At 39.2% G+C, this 24479-nt stretch overlaps 3 protein-coding genes across 11 annotated transcripts in view; 2 read left to right on the top strand and 1 right to left on the bottom strand.

The window, feature by feature from the left end:
• Positions 1-1261: 1261 nt before the first annotated feature.
• LOC111246389 (uncharacterized) lies at positions 1262-6198 on the top strand. Of its 3 annotated transcripts, none has more exons than XM_022795898.2 (4): positions 1262-1399; positions 3405-3686; positions 4251-4374; positions 4543-6198. In XM_022795898.2, exons 2-4 carry the CDS (start codon positions 3466-3468, stop codon positions 4975-4977), a joined length of 780 nt encoding a protein of 259 aa, XP_022651633.1. In that variant the 5' UTR covers positions 1262-1399; positions 3405-3465; the 3' UTR covers positions 4978-6198. The 3 variants fall into 3 exon arrangements, with proteins under 3 accessions (XP_022651633.1, XP_022651635.1, XP_022651634.1); XM_022795900.2 differs by lacking the exon at positions 1262-1399 and adding an exon at positions 1402-1540; XM_022795899.2 differs by lacking the exon at positions 1262-1399 and adding an exon at positions 1427-1582.
• A 313-nt stretch (positions 6199-6511) lies between these two features.
• On the bottom strand, positions 6512-13200 carry LOC111246388 (condensin complex subunit 2-like). Of its 6 annotated transcripts, none has more exons than XM_022795895.2 (11): positions 13072-13200; positions 11539-11707; positions 11026-11176; positions 10608-10786; positions 10301-10445; positions 9771-10042; positions 9230-9455; positions 8882-9034; positions 8317-8490; positions 7733-8031; positions 6512-7319 (listed from the first exon to the last, which is right to left on the bottom strand). In XM_022795895.2, exons 2-11 carry the CDS (start codon positions 11677-11679, stop codon positions 7092-7094), a joined length of 1968 nt encoding a protein of 655 aa, XP_022651630.1. In that variant the 5' UTR covers positions 11680-11707; positions 13072-13200; the 3' UTR covers positions 6512-7091. The 6 variants fall into 6 exon arrangements, with proteins under 6 accessions (XP_022651630.1, XP_022651627.1, XP_022651632.1 ...); XM_022795892.2 differs by having other exon boundaries at positions 13019-13171; XM_022795897.2 differs by having other exon boundaries at positions 7733-8028; positions 13019-13171.
• Positions 13201-13436: 236 nt separating this feature from the next.
• LOC111246387 (exportin-4-like) overlaps positions 13437-24479 on the top strand; it is a 14522-nt gene continuing 3479 nt past the window's right edge. For both annotated transcript variants that reach the window (XR_002671653.2, XM_022795891.2), the window contains exons 1-12: positions 13437-14781; positions 15884-15979; positions 16184-16285; positions 16547-16741; positions 19537-19845; positions 20465-20652; positions 21039-21206; positions 21381-21504; positions 21827-22010; positions 22196-22469; positions 23055-23187; positions 23350-24417. Coding sequence is in view for 1 of the 2 variants with exons in the window: in XM_022795891.2 (XP_022651626.1) it covers positions 14722-14781; positions 15884-15979; positions 16184-16285; positions 16547-16741; positions 19537-19845; positions 20465-20652; positions 21039-21206; positions 21381-21504; positions 21827-22010; positions 22196-22469; positions 23055-23187; positions 23350-24417 (2901 nt within the window). In the remaining variant the exon portion in view is untranslated. The remainder of the gene's footprint in view (positions 14782-15883; positions 15980-16183; positions 16286-16546; positions 16742-19536; positions 19846-20464; positions 20653-21038; positions 21207-21380; positions 21505-21826; positions 22011-22195; positions 22470-23054; positions 23188-23349; positions 24418-24479) is intronic.

Raw genomic sequence — 24479 nt, 5'->3', positions numbered from 1 at the left:
GGTTGCTTAGCTTGTTTGCCTCAGTCTTTTTTCCTTCTGTAAGATTTCGCATACACAGAATACAATTGAATATTTCTTATTCATATATGTAACCAGTTCAACGTCTGCTTCGACAAATGGGTAGGAAGCTTTGGGACTGAGGCTATTGTAACCTTTAAAGGTTGGCATATAATGATAATAAAACGCCTCTTTATAGCTTACTTAGAAGTATTGCACTTATTATACAACAATTAAGAATATTATAAAAGTTTCATTAAAAAAATTACACCCGCGAATCGTATCGGAAACTATGTCGGCGCATAGTCAACTAATCGTCAAAGCATATTTCCGACTACCGCAGAATTCAAAGGATTACATGTTCGTTAGAATGCATTTCGCGTTATGTACACCTGAGTATAATATTTTTTTTTGTTTCTCTAGGATTTGCCATTTTAAGGTACCAGCAGAATGATCATATGGACCTAGTGAAATAACAGCGAAAATTTTATCATAATATATATAGAACTATATAGTGCTTGTGCATTTGCAGCGGTATTTTCAATAAAATATTAAGATATTCGTCGTGAAGGCCGAAACATTGCCGTTTATTACTGTCTGGACGAATGATGATGAGTTACGATTTGTTGAGAGTTTTTGCTATAAGCCAGTACAGATCCTATACAGGCTTACAGCATAAGTCATTGGTCATCTTTTTTCCATAGATTGCACCGGTGAAATCACTACGTTTAAACAACGCTCAATTCTTTTTGAGTTTAGGTTTGTTAGCAATTTATTTTCCTGTTTGTTGATAAGGTCCGTTAAGTTCAACTTTTTTCGTAAGATCGCTCCTCGCTTATTTCAGTGTTGAGCATTAAAATTGAGTATGAATCAAAAATCTCACTCGTTAGTAAATAAACAGTATTTTGATTTCATCCATTGTCACGTACCTTTTCTATTTTCAGAACAAAATCGGAAGTTGAAACTTCAAAAAAAAAATTAGGGAGGACGGTGACCATAGTATGAGGCCGGTGGCGCCACTACCTAGTGATGCTAATCGCATGTCGGCTGCTGGCGGCTGGGCAAAAGATTAACAGAAAGTCAGGCGTTGCCAAACTTCTTCATACAAGATTTATATTTAGATTAAAGCCAACACTACCTGTTTAGTAAACTGTTGTCCACGACGTACACAACGCGAATTTTAACAGAGGATAAACTGAAGCGAATAAGTGCATGTAGCAATGGGCGCTGGCATAGCGTGGACATGACATTAGCGTGTCCCTTTCCTGGAGCGACAGGCTGAGTGCGTTAATGCCATCTCGAATCGAACGGGCTTACCAAATGGGAAACATGTCGAGAAGGATATTTGATGATGCCCTCAACTCTCTGGAGTGTCAAGTATGGTAGACACGTAGTGAAAGGAGTGAGTCACCGACATCTGTAATACTCGTTTGGCTAGATATAAGCGGTTGCTAAAGGGTGTGGGTCAAAGCGGTTGCTTCTAATGCTTGTGTCAAAGAGTCACAAAACCTGCTGGTGAAGGCAGACTGTTTAGCTGTCAAATGTATGTGCTACGAAATGTACATGCTGGCAACGCTGTTGTATCGTATGTATCTTGATTAGCTTCGTTGAGCATTCTGTCCAAATTGACTCGTAAAACTAGATCATCATCACCAGCAATTATAAATACCATATCATTCTTATTAAATGGATACATGGAAATGTTATACTTTTTTACGGAGTGCTTGGTTTTAGCACAAATATGAGATTTAGCAAATCAACAAGTGATTTCTACAATCGTCAACGGAGTTATGTGTACATGCGTAAAATAAACAGCTCTGTTTTTCTATTCATATATGCATTATACAACCATGTATAACCAATGTAGTTTTTTAATGTAAATAGTAAGGTGGTACCCGCTATCCTGAACGTTCGTGCGTCAAGTACTTATAATTATTCAAAATTGTATGGTGATGTTTCGTTTCTGTTTATAAAAAATGGAATTACAATAGCTTAACATTAACAATACAGTAATCTTCGTTTTTTTTTTCAATGAACAAAATATACAATTAATGCAATAAATAATAAAGTTAGGACAAACTGAGCTTCGGTTAAGCTCGCAAGTTATAGCTTACTTTAAGGTTTCTCTGCATTTCTATTTTTTATAAGTGATTTAACAGTTGCAGCGAGCTTATGCATAATCAATTGCTTCGATCCTTGACGTTATCAGTATTATCTTATCTGATCGTTATTAGCAAACGTTGCGCATTTAAGGAGCAAATGTATCATCTTTATAAAAAGTAGTGAGCCTAGACAAGAGTTTATATTCAGTTACATTTACAGTTTTTACATTTATCATCGTTCATTTTTACATTCGTGGTGAACAAAAATCGATAACTAAAAAGCGTGGAAGGCCTTGAATTGTTTCAAAATCAAATTGCGCTTTGCTTAATTCCCAGTGTGATTTCTAACTTGCGGATATATCCAAAGCCTGTCCAGCTTCCATGGAAGCCTGTATAGGTCATCAATGCATAATCAACTATTACCGACTTCTTACATTATAGTCCACTAAAGATATAATTACACTCTTTTGTCTTTGGTTGATTCATCATCTGTAGATCATATGTAATAGGTCAACAGATCTAAAAGAAGGCGCGAGTTAACTTGTACACAATTTATTGTAATTACTTGAGAAACGCGACAGAGGTTAATGTTTTTACTATTGTTTCATATGCGTGACGTCATCGAGGGTATACTCTTTCCGATTAGACAGGGAGGAAGAAATTATTTGAGAAGCCGTTTTATATGAGCTTGATTCAAATAACGGTTCTAGTACCTCTTAGTTATAATATACTATTATTCAATTAATTATTTGGGGAGTTCAGGTATATCAGGTTGCTTCTGATCCCTCTAGTTAAAGTAAGTGTGCTAGCAAAAAACACATGTAAAATTCTGCAACTTTTATTGGGGCACTCTTTGTTGCCCCTTAAAATCATGTGAATGTTGAGCCAATGTAAAAATACACATTACTTGACATTGTTCGATTTGTGGTCGGCTTCAGTAACGTAATGCTTTTGCCCATAGATCCAGACGTCTATCGAGTTATTGATAGCTCTGTTAGAGAACACCCGCATGATTAAAACATAGTCCATCGAACTCTTATTGGACGTTACTTAAGGTGTAACCCTTATAAACTCATGAAATGTGAGAGATGGAACAATGAACGCAGTTAGCATTCTAAATCTTAATAATCTATATTCTCTTCTAAGTTTTTCCATTAACACACGAGCATATTTGCAATCTTGTGGGGGTTAAAACTTCTATTCGTCGATACCTCCACCTTTGACGTGTTTTGTGGTTTGATTTATTTACAGGAGCATTTAAAGGAGTTATGCCTAATTTTATCCGTGTTATTTTGTGCGTTGCAGAAAATGCTTGGAGCGTAGCGTCAGAACGCACAAGCTGGCGGCGAGGCATCCAACTTGATTGATGAGAACGTTAGCGACTTTTGGGTGGGACCTGGCGACGTCTACGGGGGTTGGCGCTATGGGCGTCGAAGAGATGGACCCGAGCTTGAAGCAGCTGTACCTGCAAAAACCCTACGTAAAAACAGCCAAAAAGGCCTCGCTACTAGCTACGATTTACGAGGAACCTGTTCAAAAAACAAAATCCAAAGAACCGCAATTGATGGCTGCTAGAGGTCTAAAAAGGTACGAAAATACCATAATTATATTCAAACTTCAACCGTGTAGTCTCTGTTGAAGACTGCTAGTTTGCACCTACTAAAATTGTTATTGAAAATCAGTTATTAAAAAGGAAATTACCAGAACTTCCTAGCTTAAAATTTGCTTCCTTTGCCAACAAATTTCGTTAATGGCAGAACTTACATGTTTGTTTCTGTGCACTGGGTCGTACATATTTTACGTACGTTATTAGCTACGTAATTGGCCTTCTTGTGTAATGTTAAGACTAGGGAAATGATGGTGTTTGACGTAACTGGTTTATACTGTTTCAATGATACGAGGAAGGCGTTCTTCCCTAAACGTTTTAAATTGCATCTCGTTGCTGTTATCTTACTTCATCGTTTCTATCGCATTTATTGCGTTGTTACTTTCCAACTTTTAAGGAAAGTTCTAATGTAACTGGCATAGTTGTACAAAAAATATAACATCTCAATATGTATGATATAAGTTATTAGCCGATTGATAGGTATAATCACGTATCGACCAATTCAAAATTATTAGTAGTGCAATTGTTATTGATGGTGTTCCTAGGTACCTCGATTTTGAGTCTCAGGCCGAATTTGCAAAGAGGCGACGGAAGCGCGAAGCGCGAGCACTGTCCCACCAAATTCAAAAGCAACGAGAACGATTAGCTCAGGCAGAGCCGGAAACACAGGTTGGTTTACGAGCCGATATAACAAATGAGAACACTCATGGTTTATTTGCAGGTTAGACACGCAAGAGAACTGGTGCGATATTGTTCATGCGTCTAGCATTGTTTTGTTTCCCTGATTTGTTTTTGCAAATATTAAATTTTCATCGCTTTATACTTACATTTTGGCAGGTAAATGCCTGTGGACGACCAAAACGTCGTGCGGCTTCAGTATCGGAGGCAGCTACCAAGGTTATGACAATCCTTGACACGCCAGTAAAAGGAAATAACTACGTAAATACACCAAATAACAAAGAATACCGTCAAGACGTTGATGAAACGTATGCTCCCCCTAGGTCGGCCATAGTCCGTGATAGCAAGAATGTTGACAGTAGAGATCGAACTGATTTGAGACGAGACGGAGGATCTGGAGGCGATAAGGAAAAATCGTATGGCGGCAGGGAAAGAAAAAAAATTGTGAAGCCTCTTTCAAGAATTCCAAAAGAAGTACGCGAAGCTTTAGGTTGTATAGTTGACGTCGTGGTTACAATGGACAGGTGCGTGCACGCAGCCCAGATCTATTATTCTGACCATGACTATGCGTTGATACAACCAGATGGGATCTAAGAATGAAACAATTGTGTTCCTGTAAGATCATGGGAATCATAACATTCTATTCCCATAGAAAGGAACAAAGGGTAGTGAACTAGACATACGGGGTATAGCTCCCTCAGATGCTTGTATCAAACATCTCGTGTAAATTTTTGATTTAGGTAGTGATTGTGTCGGCAATCGAGCAGATGTACATGGGTAAAAAGTAGAAGCACTGCTCGTGACACCGGATTTCAACGATGTTAATAAATAATAGTATCACGGGCGAGTGATAAGCAAATGTCGCCTACACTGCTTAAAAAAATTATGTATAGAGTCAACAAATGGACACGATTTCATTATTACTTCGACGAGTAATCTCATGTGGTCTAGTTACTGAGTGGGTACGCGCTTGCGTGCGGTTTAGGTGTGACATGTCTATGTGTGTGTACAGTGCTGAAGGTCTGTCAAAGAATGACAAATGGGAAAGCTTGGAAATAGCGATGGAGGTAGCGGAGAAAAAATTCTACTCTTTTGTAGATAGGAAAATCGAAAACTTTTGGAATATATAATGAATGTAATTCATGAGTAAAGCGGTTAGCATAGTCGTTAGAAGCCAAAAGTAATAACAACAGTACATGAAATTCAGTGTTCGCACATAATAGAGAACATAGCTTACAAAAACCGCAAAGAAAAATGGGTCATAAGACCTTTATACCCGGTGTATAGCTGCTGACCGGTGGATAACAAAAATGTATTTATTTCGAGGTCGTTCCGCAGCCTGTAGAAGAATTAAACCGCCGGTATGTAAAAATAATAGTAATTAAATTATAATAAAAGCAAGTTGTTTTGTTTTTATAAAATTGATGCCCCAATTCAAGAGAGATCCGTTCGCACACTAAGCCTCCCAAGCTCGATTTGTCTAACGGGTCTTTTTGGGCAACCGTCTGGCATAATGCTAAACGGAAGAGCTTAATCCCTGGAAAATAAATAGTTTTAAACATATTTGGGAAACTGCAGAGGAACGTCCCATACAAAAACTTCATGCATGAATAGAGATGGTGAAACGACCATTTACGAAATGCGGTCAATGCGTGATCGAAATGCTAGACGACGAAAGCAAACATCGTCAAAATGCTTGTATAGAAAAACTGTATTTATAAACGAGCAAGCGTATTGACCAGCAAATTTTACAGCAACACGCGCAAAAGGTATCATCCCGCATGTTAATAAATTATTTTTTATATTCTTTACCTAGGGCAATTGTGTTTTGTTTGTAAAAACACAGAAATAGGTAGCAGCGAAATTTCGACTAATAAACACGTCAACTGACTAAGCTGAATGGGCAAGCTCGGATGATAACTTGGATTACAAGATTCTAATTTACGAAATCCCTAGAACAAGATCATCACTCTGTCCAGTCGATGTCGCTTGTACCTATCTACCTAAGTTTCGCCTCAACTAACTATTTGTTTTATTAATATGGTAAAAGGTACTAGCAACAACAGTAGCAGTACAAGTGGTATATTATGGCAATTGTATAAATGTCTTCGCACAAAGCTAAACCTGATTAAATAGTGAAACAAAATCGCTAACATTTTATTTGATTTCCCGATTGATAAAAACTATATACAAATTTGTTAATTCACTTATGATGTACCCCTCACCTTTTCAGATAATTAAACCTTATGTATGCAGTTCATGAAACAGAATTTTTTCTTCTGTACACTCTGTCTACACTAAAATGAAATCAATGGTTCTTTATTATAGATGTTGACTACACTTTTTTTTGTCTTTTGAATGTTTTGTACACAAAATACACAAAAGAGAATGTATTTACTAGCTCTGATTAACCCACAAATTAGCACGTGCTTGAAGTCATGAGCCGCTAACGCAGTGTGAAGCAAATTGCAAAAAATAAGAATCCGCTTTGTATGTGTATTCAAATTTTAAAATCTGAACTACATCGACTCGAAAGAAACAGAATTAAATATCGAACCGATCTAATTTCTACATTCGTTATCGCCGCTCATCTGCTGCCGCTAATCTCTAGATACAATTTATTGTACTTGCTTAATCTTCATCAATAAGTAGACCTCCCTACAGTGATAACAGAATACAATGATAACGGTACTCTCACTGATTGGCCTCTACTTGTATGGGTTCGGAGCTTGATAAACTTTAAAATCATATTCGTTCTCCGATTTCAGCATAAGGTGTTTTTCATTGCAAAGTAACAACATCGAGACAAAGGCTAAAGGTAAAGAGACGTTTTTACGATTCATCTGGGATAGATGAGGTTGAACATCGTCAAACAGTTGCGAAAAGCTCTTCTCACCATCCATAGCCTCAGCCTTGTCCATACTGTTAGTTAAAACCTATGTAAAAATACCATCAACAAAATGAACAGGTAACGAATAACGTTAGATGATAAATATGGTGTTTGTGGTCCCTATTACGTCCACTATATATAACCACTATTGACATTTCATAAATAGTAATTCGTCGACTCTTATACCTTGATACGCCCGTATGCTCTTATTAGTACAGCAGTTTTTACTCTATACTTTGTTACTCAACAAATTCGTAGTTTTCCCTAGATAGAGGAGCTTTCATCACTTTTAATGGTGAAATCTTTACAATCCAGTTATCAGTAATTAGGGACAAATGTTATGCATCCAGTTAGCCAAGAATATTAGCGCTTTAGTTAAAAAAGTTTGATGTTCGGCACTTCGACATCCACAACTAGACTACAAAGATTGACATCGTTATGCACGGTTTCTGTACCTACCTTCCAATAGCTTTCCTTCATTTGACGAACGTTAAATTTTTTAGCGGCTTTCGTGTACGCAATGACAAGCTTTTCTGCAACGACTCCTGGTGCGCTAATTAGGTTATCGTATCCAAGTTCATCTTCTGCAGGTTGTGAATAAGGCACATTGAAGTCGTTGTCGACAGCCTCAACGTTTTCAATATTGAAATCCCGATCTGCGTGTTCAGCGTCTCTTCCTAAATCGCTAAAATGATCGTCCGCGCAAGGGCTTACTGGCCGATCGTCTGCATCATCTCGATACTCAATTAATCGGCCTACTTGTTTAAAGACAGACAGAAAAAATGCGGCAGCAGTGCGCGTGAACCCTCGAACCCTTCGTAAATATTCGTCACTTAGCAAACATTAGATTTTGTTTTTGTTGTTGTTGTTATATTCATGTAACCATTTGTACTAGAGTGCGGTATAGTAGACTCTCACCGATTATGGATATTTCTTAAATACCCTAAAAGTTAGTAAATGCTTTGAATAAGTTCAACACGGAACAATTTTAGGGCGTGACTTAAGAATTCGAATTCAATACGTCTGTACAGTCTGTTTCATACCTTCACCAAAATCCTCCGCGGGCTTCTGTTTATTTTGATGTACGCTGATATTGCTGAGCTCGAACAGCTGTGTCAGGCGCTCAAAGCTCGATGGAGTAAATTCCACTGTGAGTGTGGTTGAATCGCTGGTCCAGCGATCCATTGTCAACGAAGCTAACGTCGTAGCGGACCGGGCTACAGTAGGAAGTAGACGTGAATTACGTATTGTATTATTATAAGTCCCACTATCAGCATTCTACTATATAAATCTATACGTATTCTTGGTATTTTCTTCTATGCAGAAACACACTTCCGTACATTGTCTATGAAACTCCACAGCAATGTACATGCCTCTACTCGACAAAAGAGTATCGATAACATTTCTGAAATGTAACATTCATGCCAAAGGCGGAAGATGCCAACACTCGCATTCAATTTTGAATTTTCTTTTTGTTTCAGCATGTTGTATCGCTATGACAGAACGCATGAAAACATATCTTTCAATGAGCTTAACACACGACTCACTTTTTCTCTAGTTGAACGCTGGCGATACTATACTTAGACTTAACGAAGGACGATAGCTTACCTGGTGCCCTTCCCTTTGTTTTTGGCAAGTTTGGCTGAGCATCCTCAAAAAAATCGACACAGCTGTCGTCATTAAACATGACATAGTCCAAGTTTCTTTTACTTCGGTTTTTCTGTGCTTGTGTACCTCCAGGATTTTTTTTCTCGTGGCCCACTATATTAGAGAAAGACCGGTCGACACAACAATGTAAGAGTTCATACATATATGCTAAAAACTAAAATAAATACATCTCAAGATGGTTACTGTTTACGCTAATTACAACATTTGTGGAGCATTACTGTCGAATACAAACGTGGAGCCAAATTTAAGCGTCTTCTAACGATGACAATGTTTCTTCAATATACTTACAAATATTGAAGCGTCTGAGTTTGAACTGGGTTGGCCCGGCAAAGTTGAGTCCCTGTGACTTCAACTGCTCGAGAAAGTCAAACGCAAATATCGCAGTTTGGTTCAAAGTAGTTACTTCCCCAAAATTGTTTCTTTCCATAATAGTTGACATGTTAGGGGCAATGTCCATATGACTGTCATGAGCATCCTCCGCTACTGGAAGTGGCTCTGCATCAGGGTCAAACACCTGTTTGAATGTCGAAAAAGCAGTTTTAGTATGCCCAAATTTCTAACAAACAAGGTGTTTCTGTGTGAGCACTACATCCTATATATAAATTTGGGGTCTAACTAATATTTATTGAACTTTGTTAGTCCACCATTGTCAACAGTGTATTATTGACCAGAACAATAATAATTTTGAACACCTGCGACAAGAAGAAAAACGATAAATTTTATATAGATTTGTTTGTAGTTCAAATATTAGTTATATATAAAAACTGAAATTCTACTACAGAACGTCCTGCATATGTATATATATATGATTAGTATCTTTAAAACGTACCACCGACTCATTAAGGTTGTTGTAATCGCCCTGGCTTGGGTGATTTGGTAGTGGACATGAGGTCTCAACCGCAAAAGTAGCCTCCATGTTCTGTTCGAGTAAGTACGTCGATAGTGGTAGGCGCTCGGCTATCGTAGGCAAATTATCAGCCACACAGGGGACATACTGAACAGAGCCATTAGCCTGCCACCACGCATTACTGCCTTCGATGTCTACAGAGTCCGTCTCCATTGGAACCAAATTGTATGACATTATTCGGCCTAAGGCGTTTCCTGGTTGCGATCAGCAGAACACAAATGCTTGCTGGACTCACTTGCTACTGACTTGTTATTTCTATTCTATAAATCCCATGGCCATTGAACTATGTCACAGTTTTTTCGTGTCATTGTCACCTGATGTTATGATTTGACTATTTATCACTATATTTTTTGAGAACTTCCTGCATAGATAAGAATACTATAATTTGAATCTGATCAGCATATTCTTCACAAAATCTCACTAGTATTATAATTATTGGTTTTGCATTGTACCATCGTTGTGGTGAACCGTCGTTAAAATGTCGTTTCCACTGATTTCGTAATCGATCTCAATATTTCCGATATGAGCGTTTTCTTCGCCGATGTATGTACTTCTCAGGCGACGCTTTTTCGCCTTTTTGGTTTGATCGTTCCTGTCCTTAAGAGATAAAAGAAACCAAACATCGCATAGTAATGAACAGGCATATAGTAAAATTCCTTAAGGAGAAAGTGTAGCGCATGCTTCGCAGAGAACAAATGATAACAGAAGTGGTATTCTTGCAACTACCTTTACGCTAAAATATACAATTAGGTCACTAACTTGATCGAGCTCTTCAGGTGCCGCAGGTATGCCACCATCGTTTACGATGTTCTTGCCAACACCTATGCCAGATACGAGCCTGAAAACATCCTGATGTACGGCATCTACTCTATATCCGTAAATCTTACCCGATGCATCCAGTGTCATGGAAGCTAGTGAGAAGTTTGTTGCATTGCCATCTGCAACAATGGAAGTTGAAACGTAATATAACACATATACCTGTTGGCAAAGCAACCTGATCATACATTCACTGAAAAATGGTCTTTCATAAGATATTTTTCCAAAGCATTTTAATTTAAGGAAAAAAATTTGCACCCAACTGATTTACACACTCCGACTCAAAGCTAGAAAAACAGAAGGTTTACCTCTAATGAAATCAGACATATTACATACTTTAAACAAATTTATTGTTTCATACCTTTCTCCTCTTTAGCAAACGAAATCATATAGTCGATAAGCTGTACATCAAACGCGTTCCTAATTGTGATCTTGTTGTCCTGTGAAAGCTTTACGCAGCTTTGGATATACGCTGAGAGTTGGTCACCTTCAAGATTCGGAGTTTGTTTATCCTGGAAAATTCAACGCCCACTATCGGTTTAACCCTGAACTGCAGGTGCTCATTAATATTCTCATTTATACAACTCATTAATAGTGCTCTTTAGTTATTTTAATTTCCGAATATTTTTCGATTTGGAAACGTGTTTTCCCAGCTTAGCGGTATCATAAAATTACTAAAAATAAAATTGAAAAAGAACTGACAAAATTACCAGAGCCACAATGTAAATCACTAAGAGTGTGGGGTTTTTCAATCGAAATTCGACTCTTTACATAAATCAATTTTGCTAAACGTATTGCTGGACATTACTTGTGGAACCGAATGGAACTGTGTTGCCTGAGTACTATAAATAAGACATGAGAACTTTGACCAAACCATTTCATTTTGTCGCTCCTCTGTCTTCTGTTGCAGTTCAAGGGCCCGCGCTACTCGGGTGCCTTGTAGCTCCTCGGCAGAGATTTCCCTGAGGTCTGCCAGCGAATCGGGCGCCAAAGACAACCGCTTGCGCCGCAACATCGTCTATATTTAGGTCGAGGTACTTTAGCTGCAAGTTATAACCATGGGCTGAGTTAGAATAACTTTTATAAGGATATACGAAATGTTACTTTTTTATATCTGAATTTTATTTCTTTACTAAATTGAACGTGAACATATCTGTAAGCGCCGGATGCGCTAACTAACCTCATCCATGCTAAAGGATAATTTGGCCTGATGCGAGTCAGTTTGAATAATTTAGTTGCAATAATAGTCATTGCCTAAATAATGAGGTATTCTAATGCGTTGACGACAGAAATAAATGTCACTTGATGGCATTAACAAAACATACCATCGTCTATATTGGTCTGTATTGACAGATTTCAGTTAGTAATTTCCACGCTTTGTAACTTTATATACCACTAGGTAGCACGTTCTTTTTACAAGATAAGATAAATGATCGATTCTCATAACGGATAGCAGATATCGAGCATTCATTTATAACTTGGTCAAAATCCATATATGCCCATAATTCCCCATGGAAATTATTAGGTCAACGATAAAAAATTTTGCATTTTTGACATTAATATGACTTAGAATGCAGAGTCCGATTTTTTTATAGAGAGTTGGCTACCAAATGAAAATAATACAGGCATATCTGCAGTTATCATCTAGCTTCTTTACAAGAACATAATCCATGCTTCGATCCTGAACCAAAGACAGCTAGATGGATTCATTTTAAGAGTGGCTTTAGAATTATAATCAAAGATATTTTATTATACAGTGTTTTCGATTATCTTCATATGGATTACTCTGGACTGAACTGATATGTCTAGATTGCACCAGTTGCACTTTTAAATGGGCCCAATGAGAACAAACACAGCTGTTGTATTGCGTACCGTTTTGCTAAATCGAAATTCCGAAATCAGTATTCTCCCCATTACGTTTGTTTATTGAATAGTAACTTGAACAAATTCAATTGAATTCTAAGGGTATTTGTTGTTAATGTTATTACTGGAAATATGCATTTTGGGTATCTTTTAAAATGATGATTTCAATTAGTTTTCTACTACCATAATTTCAGAATGCAGCTAAAACCCTTTTTTTTCTTAAATCAAGCTTGTATCGTGCAATGACGAACTTTGATTCCAGTAATGTTTTATAGGTCGTTGACACTTCACATATATAAACGTAAACACTCGCACCTCAACTTGTTCTTAGCGTTTTTATTCTGAATAATTGTTTCCTGATTTTTAGTCTAATATTTTCAAAGAAGGTCGAAGATGTGCGTTAAACAGATTGCTCGTCACACAACAAATACAAACTGTTCACTCAAGGACAAACAACCTGTTTATATTTAATAAGCTTTACTCTGACAGACCTTTGGAAAAGATAACCTCACAAATTCGAACCTAACTTTAAACAAATACACACAGTCCAGGATGGGTTTTAGCTCCCGCAATAGTCCTGATCCTCGCTGCTTTGTCTAACCGCCAAAATTCAAACACCCAGAAAAAGACCCGGAAATGACGTGCCCTCTGCGAATGCACTACAAAAAATATCACGATGTTCTAATTACTTTGCATTTATACCATGTACCTCCCAGATTCACTTAAAATTGCAGCCATGACAAATTTTGTTCGATTCTCTTATAAAAAAAACTGCAATATTGATCTTTTAAGGGAACTTTCTCTCTCTCTCTTTCTCTCTCTCTTTCCCCCGTCGCGTTGCCTCACCTCGCAGACGGCATCCAAGTCTCGCAGCAATAACCTTCCCGTAAGTTTTTCTTTCCCACTCACCCCGATGGTGGTGGTAGTGCTGACGGCGGCTGTGTTATTATTGCCGAAATCGTCGTTGTCGTCAGCATCCATCCTGCGGCGCTCATCTGCTCAATCACAGAGCTGCTTCGGCGCTCAGTCTGCTGCTGCTGGCCAGGAATCGAGTGTTGGCTATACCCGTTGCGGTTGATTTCATTCCTGAGGTTGACCAGCTTCGTAGCCGACTTAAATCCCGAGCTAAATTCGCAGTGACCGGCGCCGTGCAGCACCGTTCGATATACGCAGGCCGTTTGAGCAGTACGTCAGTCAATCAGCAGATTCCGAGGAAGTAGTTACAATCAAAGAAGTAAAAAATAACACAGCTATTCAGTAGATGTAGATGCATAGCTGGACAAATCGGAAAGCTTTTTCTCCAATCGGATGTCGCTATTGCAGTAAGAGTACCACTCGTATGGAGGTTTATCACAGACGTCCAGTAAACAGAGTATTTGTGTATATGATGGCAAGGAATTAACATATATCTATGTAACGTCGACGGACGCGGCCGGAGTCTGCAGTACACCGCCGACTTGCTTGTATCTGAGGAGTGAGACCCGAATCTTCTGCCTGTCAATGAGTTTGTTGTTATAAAAGTGTTTGTGTGCAGATGAGTGTTATTACATACCGCTGAGTGGAAAGAAGTTTTAAAGTATATAGGGAACTTTACGCGAGCTATTGTTCTTCGTGGCAGTCGTAATAGGCGAATAGCGTATGCGACTCTTATTCAAGTTGTTCTGTTCTGTCGTTCACAGCAGATCTGGTATAGTTCTATTCAGTTTTATATTTGCTATTAGCAAGTAATATCGCTGTTTTCATCGAAGTAGCACCTATAACGTGAATTTAGTCAGTACTTGTAGTCGAGTGTCCAACGAATTAAACAATTGGGGTTGTGCCCAATCGATCCAAGACTGAGCCGGTTGTTCGCTGGAACAAGACAGCATCGCTCTCAGCCAGTTGAGTCTGTGCTTTTTTATGTCTCAAACCTGTGAGTGAGTGAGTGTGCATACGTCTTTGTAGAAATACGAGAGATGTTCGCAGTGTTGAAATCTCCCACATTTGTTTGACTGCTTTGAATTGGTCGGAAACGTCTGTTCATCGACGACGACGACAACAACAACAACAACAATAATAATAATACGAATAAGCATAACAGCAAGACGACCGGCAACACGAGATTAAATTACGGAAGCTACATATATATGAATAAGTGACTCAGATCATATCGAATTTATTGAAACATTGAAAATCCACGCAATCGTCATTCAGGATGCAGGTGGCCAGCCAGCAAGCGATGCAGGAGCTGGAGAATGCTGCTAGGACATTCTTGGTAAACGAACTTGTTTATCCCTCTCTTGACCGAGTTAACTACTCATGTTGCAACATAGCTATAGCCTTCTATTCGACGCAAGCTTCGTTTATTTATTGAATTATCAATTTACGATAGGGTAGAGTTCTTCCAACTATTTGAACATTTTCACAAAGCGAATTTCGATTCTAATAATCCCGGATAATCGACTAATATGGATATGCGTGTCGAAATCTGACATCGACATCATCAACCAAGTGTTTTGTCACTAGGGCTATTGGCTTGTAAGCTAACCACGCTGATGACTGATAGCAACCCCTCTTACTATTGTTATTATTATTCCTTTGCAAAGAATATATTGCGACTGACTACTTCGAGTTTGCAATCAGCAGCAATCGTAGGAGAAAATAGAAGGTATAATCATTTATTTTTATCCTGGATGCACATACAAAGTTTCTGCTTTCCATTGGAACCGACCATCAGTTCGTATCAGATATTACTTTTATACAGTTTGTGAGCAGATTGGCAAACTCAGGAGAAATGTAGTTGTTTTTATTAGGTAGAGCCAAAATAGCTATAAAAATTTCTGAAGCGGGTTTCGAGAGGGCTGGTAAACATACATAAACAGAGAAACTTACCCTGCTTTAAGCGACCGAATATCGAATTGTAGAAAACGATAAACTGATTGTTAGAAAATGGTAAATTATTATTAATAAGAAAAGAACAGGAAAAGAAAAAATGCATTGTTGTATTCGAGAGCATCACGCCCGTGTTACGGCCAACCCTTTCTAATTCGCATTCGATGAGTAAGCTAGTCTAGAACTCATTCACCAGTATCCACACTGAACAGTATTCGTTACGAGCGGTACTAAATGACCAATATTGCTCGTGAAGTTCTTTCAGCTTGAGAGTGGGGCTCAACGTAAAGTACACTGGGGCTTTTTCACAGGTGTGAAAAACGCTCACTGCGAGTTCATTCTTTTTGATTTTGAGGGTGTTTTACTAAGGACCCTGGATAAATTTTGATGTTCAACAAAAGTAAAGAAGCTAAACATGTGCATTAAGCGGATAGGGCCATTACGTCATCGTAGCGCGAAGCTGAGTGCTTAATTGCGGTTTTCAGGCTCCACCAAATTTCGTGACGTCAGAACAACGGCATGCAGCCGAGCAGGTGTTCCTGCAGCTCCAGAAAACAAAACAGCCCTTTGATCTCTGTAAGGTAAGGAGGGCTTTTAACTCCTTTTTTTTTTGTATGTAATCTGATTCAGTGGATATGTTGTATGGAAATGCGACAACGCATTGCGAATTATATGTTTTGGATATACAATCTGACAGTGAGGCGAACACACGCATAGGTTACCAAGCTTCTAAAACGATTATGACCAAACTGTGCCTTCAGAGAGATTTCATTTCATATTTTCAGGTGCTCCTGGAGGAAAGTCAGGTTCAATATGTACAGTTTCAAGCAGCCACACTGCTCAAAAACGCACTTATACGTGAATGGAAGGACCTTTCATTGGAGCAGGTTAGCTATTCTAATAGAATTAGTATTGTTTTTTTAGGTAATACATGCTTGTTTGGTTATTGATATAATCTGAAAACCGGCCGCTTGGTTCTAACAGATTTTTTAAACATGCTCATCGTAACGATCTGCTACATTCTATAAGTTTAAATGACAATTGTCTTGCGATTTTCTATCTCATAGCGGCGGTAAAGATGAAACAAGAACATAGCGTGCCTTGTAAATAAAATGTTTTTTGTGTGCGACTGCTTCTTTTGGTGCCAGGTCGCGGCGTTGCGCAATTATCTTCTGGCTTACCTGACATCACGTGAGAACATGGAGAATTACGTTCGCGAACAAATGGTTCTTGTTCTTGCAATTATGACCAAGAGACAGTTCGTGGACGGGGACAATGCCATTATCACGCAAATGCTAAACGATCTCAGTCAGCTGATCATGAGCGATAACAACCGACTCCAGGTTGGTGACAAAGACAATAGTTCAAGAATTTAGTTTAAGATCTGATAAATCTGAGCGTGCTGTATTCGATTGCCAATGCAAGATGAGCGCACTGGTGACTAAAAACGCGGCTGCGCAGGCAGGTGTAGCACCAGCCGCCATTCCACCTACCGGCTATTGTACTAAATAGACAATCAAACAGAACCTTAGGAAAGCGCGTTAATACAAAGAATATTTTATGAGCCAATGCAACAATAAGTAATTAAATCTAGAAAACCCGAAACACGATTACTGTCTGCGAAGACGACACGGAATGCGCGGAAACTCTAAGAATTTTTAAGATATCTACTGGGGTATTGGCAGAAGCACTGTACGAATACTTAAGGGACCATGGTAACGTACACCCCACGACAGTAAAGAAAATTAGAATTCGTAGTAGCGATAGCAGACTCTCTGTTGAGGTATTTTGACGTTGGTTATGATAATGGGAGTCACCATAACAGACAGGGGAACGATACTGAAATGTTGTACTATCGTGAGATTCCACGTGAAAATTTTTTTCTCCTCTTAGCATGACTCGCCGTTGACGACAGGCCTGCCATATCTACGGGCAAACTATATCTTCCCTAAAAATGAATCCTAGTTGCATTTTAGTAATGTCGCGTTTTAGTAAAACTCAAATGAATTTAAGGAAAGGATATTGATAACTTCTGTGCCAATCATAGATTGATAAAATTTGTTACGGATCCCACCCGACAAACCATAACATCACATCTCTCCTCGACATTTTCCCATACAACAACGACTTAATTTCAGACGTCGGGGTGCTCCTCAATCCGATCGGCTTGAAGTAATTTTTGTTTGAATTCTGCATCTTCGGACCTATACACGATGAGCAAAACGATCATCAGAGACTCAACTATGAAAAAGAAAATTATGCTGCGATAAATTGCAATCTGGACCTGGTAGAGTAAGAAATATTTTTTGACGACTGCGCGCATGTCAACATGTGAGAAAGTTTAAGCTCACTAAGTTACCAGCTAATCGAACGCGTCCCACACGAGCGAAAGGTACGGTCGCAAATTAACGAATATATATCTCAGTTATTGTTTCCTCTTAAAAATAATGTGATCAGCATAAGGTTGCGACCTGAAGGAAAAGATTACTGAAGCGAGCAGAAGACAACGAGGAATTGAAGAATACAACGTTCTGCGGCACAGGGACCCAAGAGCGATTCACAGTTATGTATGTATACGAATAGCTTTGAAAAACGCGCCGAAAATTATTAGGCGCACTGGCGGCTGAACACTAACAACAAATGATCGCGAAAAATTATAAATATTTAGCGCTTTCTTGGGATCTAGAAAATCGTCGAACGACGAATTGCTGTGGTGCAACGAATTGGATCTCCAATGCTTCTTGAGCCATTTCAACTTAATGTCTATAATATAGATGTCAGCCCGGTAAAGATACTTTCCAAAAAAAACAAAGTATAGTGCGATTCCGAAGAGATATCCGTCATAAGTGTTTAAGAGGCTCGGAATTTCAATCTATAACGAGTATTCAGGCGATTTAGCGAAAATGCCCAAGTGCCAGGCATACTGCAAACAGCCATAGTGTGTCTCGTGTAAAGATCGAAGGTTGAGTTTATCAACAGAAGACTATTATAAGCGGTAGCACGTAATTTGGTAGAAATAATTATTTATAGGGCCATATTCAAGAACGCTGGCGGGTAAGAACTAATATTTGATGCTGAGTTCACCTGTAGACCAGGACGAAGCACCAGTCTGCAGTTATTGAAAACGCAATTCGAATCAGTAAAGTTCATCAATATATCTTAGATTTTTGACGGGACGAGCTTCGACCTCAAATCAGCGTTTAAACGCGTTGCTTCAAATTTCCAAGATGCGTCGGCGATTGACCGATGAAACGATTTCTAAGTTTTTTGCGACCGTACTTTTCGTGCCAAAGTATTAAATACTCATATATCGTCAGGGCCACCTCAAGTTTGTCTTAAAAGACAACCCTAGCACCTTTCGTGTAAATTTTGTACATAAATTCGAGAATGTACATATCGCCATCGGAATTTTTAAAGATATATTGAAGATGATGTAAAAATAATATACAAATATAGATAGTAAAACAACAAAGATAGTAAAAATAAATAAACCAATCGATTACATTTCAAACTATCAGTTGAAAAATGTGCCATCCTGATTTTCGGCCACGGAAATCCTTATTATTTATATTTCATTAGCGATCCGTAGCTTAGGAGTTACTATGGTAGTTACGCTAAAATACAAAGTACCTGTGAGAGATATAGTTATCTGCCTAACCCGCCGGTCTAACTGGATCTTACCTTCAATTATTTTGAGCAACCCAATTTCGTATACCAAGCTATTCAAGATGTATGTTGAACTACACGTAATATACGGAGCACTCGTGTAACATCCAAGTTCGATGAAAGACATAAAAAACGCAAAACGCGCTGCTCTCATATGTCAGTGCGGGCAAAAACAGAAAGGGATCTCACCAATTCTCAGTAGGTTTAGCATCCCTGACTATTAGACGTTCGAACGTATCAAAAAGTATCTTCCAAGTTTGAAGACAGCATTGTTTGACCCAATCAAGGCGAAGAACAGATCATAGAACGAAATTTTACCCAAAATTATCGTTGGCGTATAGATAGCCTATCCCCGTAGAGAACCTCCCACGTGCTGCGCGGGCAGTCGTGAAATAATAGGTAAAAAAATATATCCATATATAACAAAACCTTTAAAAGAAGTGTGTCGTAATAATAATGATCATAATAATAGGTGGTCGGCTGTTCGGTCTTGGCGGCACTACTCAACGAGTTTGCGTCGTCGACGCGGGCCTCGGATGTTGGTCTTCCGTGGGAGGCTCACTTGCGTGCGAAGAAGATGTTCGAGAGTATCCATTTACCACGTATCTTCGAGTTCTGTCTCCATGGTCTGACCCAAGCCTCAAGAATTCAGCAACCTATTCCCACGGACGCACTCTACTTGATCAGGAAGTTCCTTTCACTTGCCGAGCAAATCCTTTCTTGGAATTTCCACTTTACCATGATGCTGCCAAGAAAGCTGGTTCACCTATTTGAAACTCAGGTATTACATTATAGCAGGTTTTTATTAAATGGAGTCGGTACAAATCATTCTTGTCGGGATGTATAAAAAAAACAACTTGAAATTTGGCTGCTGAGATTAGACATTTTATGTCAATAGCCTTGCTGAGAAAGCATTATGGTGCGATCACTGGGTGTCTTCGGCTGACCATCTTTTTCACCACAACGAATATCGTGACGACAGTCATGAGTATCAAGGGGACGATAGCGTAATGTGTACATAACTCTACTTCGCCGTATTTTTGATTGCGTTAGCCGATCTTATTGATGTATTTTAACAAAAAGCTCACTAGTAGTCTATTTTTGTGCACAACTATTATTGTGCAAAATTGAGCTAGCAAAAATGGGGTATAACTTCGGAGGTATTCATCTTCAAGGGTAAATGAGTTGAATTTCCTTCACAAATTTTGTCGCCTACTTGTCTTTTTGGATATTGCACAGTAATTTTCCTTTGCGCTCTTTGAATAAAAGTTATGCCAAATATTAAACGTAAGCCCATCACAATTACTGCTGAGATGAAAAATGTTGAAAGAGCTCAGATACTACATGCGTTTATCTTTCATTTGTTATGGTATTCTATGTGATTAATGCTGAATATGAAGGTCTGTCCAGCGCTACGGCCAGGTCGTGAGTGGAAAGCTACCCTTTTACAAGCTCAAGTACCAGCACTCTTCTTCAAACTGTTCGATATGTTTCATCATGACCCGGCCTTGGCACATCATGTTGTACAGTGCATCAATCAGTTATGCACACTTAATGGACTGATATTCGTCTGTCGCGCTGATCAACGGTAAGAAGACAGCGCCAATAACATGGCTGAGATGAGCTGAGTATTTAACTAACGAGTGCCGATTTACGAAAAACAATAGTTGATCTTTTTCAGTGAGATTAATTTTAAGAAATCTAATTAAACTAAAAGTATTGGATTTTATTGAAAACAATACGCAGAATTGCTGGTTTTCTAACATCAGATTCGGATGCGGTGATGTACTGAGCTAAGCAGTGAGTGTTTTCATTGTAGTACGATAAGTAACGAAAATATTCCATAGATTTGAATAAAAAAAAGCCTGTACATTCAATCAGATTTCTTGTGTTCATTACTGTGACTAATTAGAGTAATAACATGCATAATTCACTTGATTGCTCATCTAGTTATAATTGTCTATCTCGTTATAGAACCTTTATAGGATGGATGCTTGAAGGAATTTTAGCAATGATCGGGCGACTTCCGCTTCCGTCGCACCTTGTCGTCGGGGTATCGGGCGCCGTTGGTAAATTGCTCATGTTTCAGCCAGCCGCGTTGATGTCGCTTAATCCTGACATTCTCGCGTTATTGCTGCAAAGGTAATACTGCGACTTAAACAGAATGTAGACATCCATTAATGAGTTTAGTTGTGGGTAATCTTTATGTATATTTTCAATTCTAAGTTGTTTCATACTTACCTTAGTAGCTCAGTGCTTTGTATTTTCATTTTCTTATGAGCAATTGATGTTACACCTGTAATGGTTTCTTTCCAGAATGACGTGTCTAACATGTCACTTGATCGAGATGGCTGCGCAGGAAGAAGCACAGCTAGTCGACGATGAAGTATACGCAGAGAGTCTCGAGTCCATCCTTGCCAACTGGGCGACGCTATGCCAGGTATGAGGCGGGTTTTTGCTAAGCATTGTTGGCATTCACTACATTCATTCATATAATGGATAATATTCACCGAAATATTTTGCGGGTATTGTGACTTGATTATCCACGTTGCAGGAATCATGTCCGATAATAAAAGGATTTTCGGAACCAATATGCAACATTAATCAATAAAAAGGTTTGCCTTTCTATGATAGGATCGATCAGATCTTTGCATTTCTATCGCCCATCTTTTCTGCTCACAGTGGACGCTTTCCTGCTCATATCCGGGTTTTCTTCAAAAACACCTACGTGTTCTTTACCCTGTCCCCATCTCGCGTTTCAGGACAGCGCGTTTGATGAGCAACAGATGCGCGAATCGGTGCTACAGATATTTACAACCTATCTTCGTGCGCATTTGGCGCCTCCGGACGGCTTGAAGCCCCAGCAATGTGGGGATGAACGTGAGATTGATGAGGAAAACGAAGAGGATGATCGAACGAAATTTAAGAATCAGCTGACTGTAATCGGTTAGTCACAAATGTTTGGTTTCTTTGCTTGAGCAGCCAATTACCTTTGCACTTTAGAAGTTTTAAGTTCCGAAGGAACATTTCAATAGTATTTGATATTTCATCTATGGTAACCGTTTTAGGTGTAAGTTTCGCTTTTATTGCTTTTACTTCTTTTACCATTGACAATTGAACTCATCGTTTAGGTGTAATGGGCCGTAAAATCTTAGATCAAAGCCTGCCTATGTTAAGTCAGCTGTTGGAAGCAAGAACAATGCAACTTCAACAGCTGCTCGAGGGAAACATGACGGCAACAGCCCAGTTTGTGCAATGTTCGGAGGACGTACACTGGCTAGTGCTCGTCTCGGGGCACGTACTTTCAACAGGCGTAATCACTGGTGAAACAAATCTAATTCCTCAGCCGATCACAAATTTCTGCCGATCGAATGAAGCGAGCGTCAGCATTGACTCAACGCTGAGGCAAGTTTCAATTAGGTTTAATTAGCATACACTAAGATAAATTACGATTTGTAATTTTCCTTTTCTTAGAAATACGGGCTCTAGTTACACACTACTATAGTTAGCTTTCGTCATTCCATGATCAGGTATATATTTATTCATATTTTTTACATAGTAAATATTCAGCAAACCAGTAAACAAGTGTGCTGCAGATTGAACTGGAAACAGCATTATTACATACTAAGGTAATGAATAAACTTGTTAATGACTAAAGACACTAGTTGCTCTTAGAAATATATAATCCGTAATTTCTTATGGCAATAATATCGCTGTTACCAATCCGTTTGACAAGCGGACTTCGAATCCGTGGGCGGGTAGTAGGAAATCCTTGAAGACGGGTGAATTCGCGAACCTCTATAATACCTAAATATGCAATTATTATAGCATATAATACAGTTATTAAAGCAGCCCTACTTGTGCAATCATAGTCCAATAGGTATATTCGAGGAGAGATGCCAATATAATGGATTTTTTGTCTTCCAAAACTCTTGAGTTTGGTGGTGTTGCTTTTTTTGTAACGTATCTGTGGGGTGTCATTTTTTGCAGAGTTCTGTCTCAACCGTCACAACCTGTCACAGAAACTAACGTGGATCCTGTAGTACGTATGCCTGTTGCAGTATTTCGACTCTGCGAAATGGAAACCCGTGCTCTTGACGCGCGGCTACATTGCAGTCCGGAGGTGAGCGACAAGAGCATTCCATTCTGGCCCATGACGATTAGTAAAAATTCTATGCTGATATAGATTGCTGGCTGTTTTTAAAGTAGATGTTCATGTCGTCTGTTCACCGAAAGAAAAGTAGTAAAACATAAGATGTTGCGATTTTACGTTATCTTTTATTAGGTGGGCCGCACCCTGGTGTGGTTTCTTCGCCACTGGTGCCCGGTTTACTTGCTTCCTGATGAGACTCGTTACACGGAATTAAGCGTTAATCTGCTACGCTGTTTCGGACGAGATTCGGAAGCTGGCCAGTGGGTGCTGGAGTTCGTCGTCAGCAAAATTAAGAACAATCTTCTTCGGTGGACTGGCGAAGCGTCACTTCTTATCGATTCGTGTCAGTGTTTAATGGTGCTGCTAAAATCAATGGATCGCTGCTCAAGGGCCATCAAGTGTCCGTCCCTTTTAGATATTTTGCGACTCGAGTGTTGTGGCAGCTTTCATTATTTGCCTACAACGGCTAAACGTTCGCTCGTAAAGGCGCTTGTCCTAGCCGGTACTATGCTCAAGGAAAATGAAGGCCAGTATTTCGAGCAGCTCCTACGACCTATACAGGACACCATGGAACAGCTCAGAACGAGTGACTCCTTCCGAAGAGATTATCAGCAAGAGTCAATAAGGCGAAATGTCATTGATTTGCTCGAGAGGCTTACGGGTGCGATTGATGGCGTCCATGTGACCAACGCCGAAATGATGAGCCGTTTTGTGTTGCCGTTGTTGCCGCAAGTGGGCGCTTTGCTAGAGTTATACCACAATTACCAGCAGATGGTCTCTGCGTGCATACAAGTATTTCTGTCAGTGGCGGTCAACATGTTAAACTTTTTGGAGAAACCCGAATGCTCGCAGGTGTATGCCTGTATACTGGATATTATGAAAGGCTACGCGAAGCACCAGTCGGGAAAGTTGACGATTGATCCGTCGGCTGAAGAAGCCCAATATCAGGATATTCTCGACTTGGTACATCTACTCGGTGAGGTGTTGCTTAAGGATATAATGGGCTTTCTTCCGGACGTGGCTCGAGATGCGGAAACCCGCGTTGGTGACCAGCTCACCGTCGCTGATGTTGCTTTTCATGGCCTAAACTTTCTCATGCCTCTGATGACGCCAGAACTTCTTCGTTTCCCCACACTCTGCTCAAAGTACTTCAGTTTCGTAAATATTGTCGGCGAGATGTACCGGGGAAGAATGTATGAGGTAAATGTTTTTGCAGCAAATTTTGTTATTCAGCATCAGTTTTATCCAATATAAATATATAT

The sequence above is a fragment of the Varroa destructor genome, unplaced genomic scaffold (assembly GCF_002443255.2).
Source record: "Varroa destructor unplaced genomic scaffold, Vdes_3.0 BEIS01000003.1, whole genome shotgun sequence".
NCBI lineage: Eukaryota > Metazoa > Arthropoda > Arachnida > Mesostigmata > Varroidae > Varroa > Varroa destructor.
Note: the sequence above shows the minus strand (reverse complement) of the source record. Positions and strands in the feature narration are given on the sequence as shown.

Bases quoted from the DNA above. Each gene is read 5' to 3' on its own strand.
- LOC111246389 (XM_022795898.2), top strand. From the start codon at position 3,466: ATGAGAACGTTAGCGACTTTTGGGTGGGACCTGGCGACGTCTACGGGG. The intron at 3,687-4,250 runs GTACGAAAATAC...TGGTGTTCCTAG, and splicing joins GCTGCTAGAGGTCTAAAAAG to GTACCTCGATTTTGAGTCTC. The intron at 4,375-4,542 runs GTTGGTTTACGA...ACATTTTGGCAG, and splicing joins AGGCAGAGCCGGAAACACAG to GTAAATGCCTGTGGACGACC.
- LOC111246388 (XM_022795895.2), bottom strand. From the start codon at position 11,679: ATGTTGCGGCGCAAGCGGTTGTCTTTGGCGCCCGATTCGCTGGCAGAC. The intron at 9,456-9,770 runs GTACGTTTTAAA...ACATTCAAACAG, and splicing joins ACAACCTTAATGAGTCGGTG to GTGTTTGACCCTGATGCAGA. The intron at 9,035-9,229 runs GTAAGTATATTG...TCTCTAATATAG, and splicing joins ACTCAGACGCTTCAATATTT to TGGGCCACGAGAAAAAAAAT.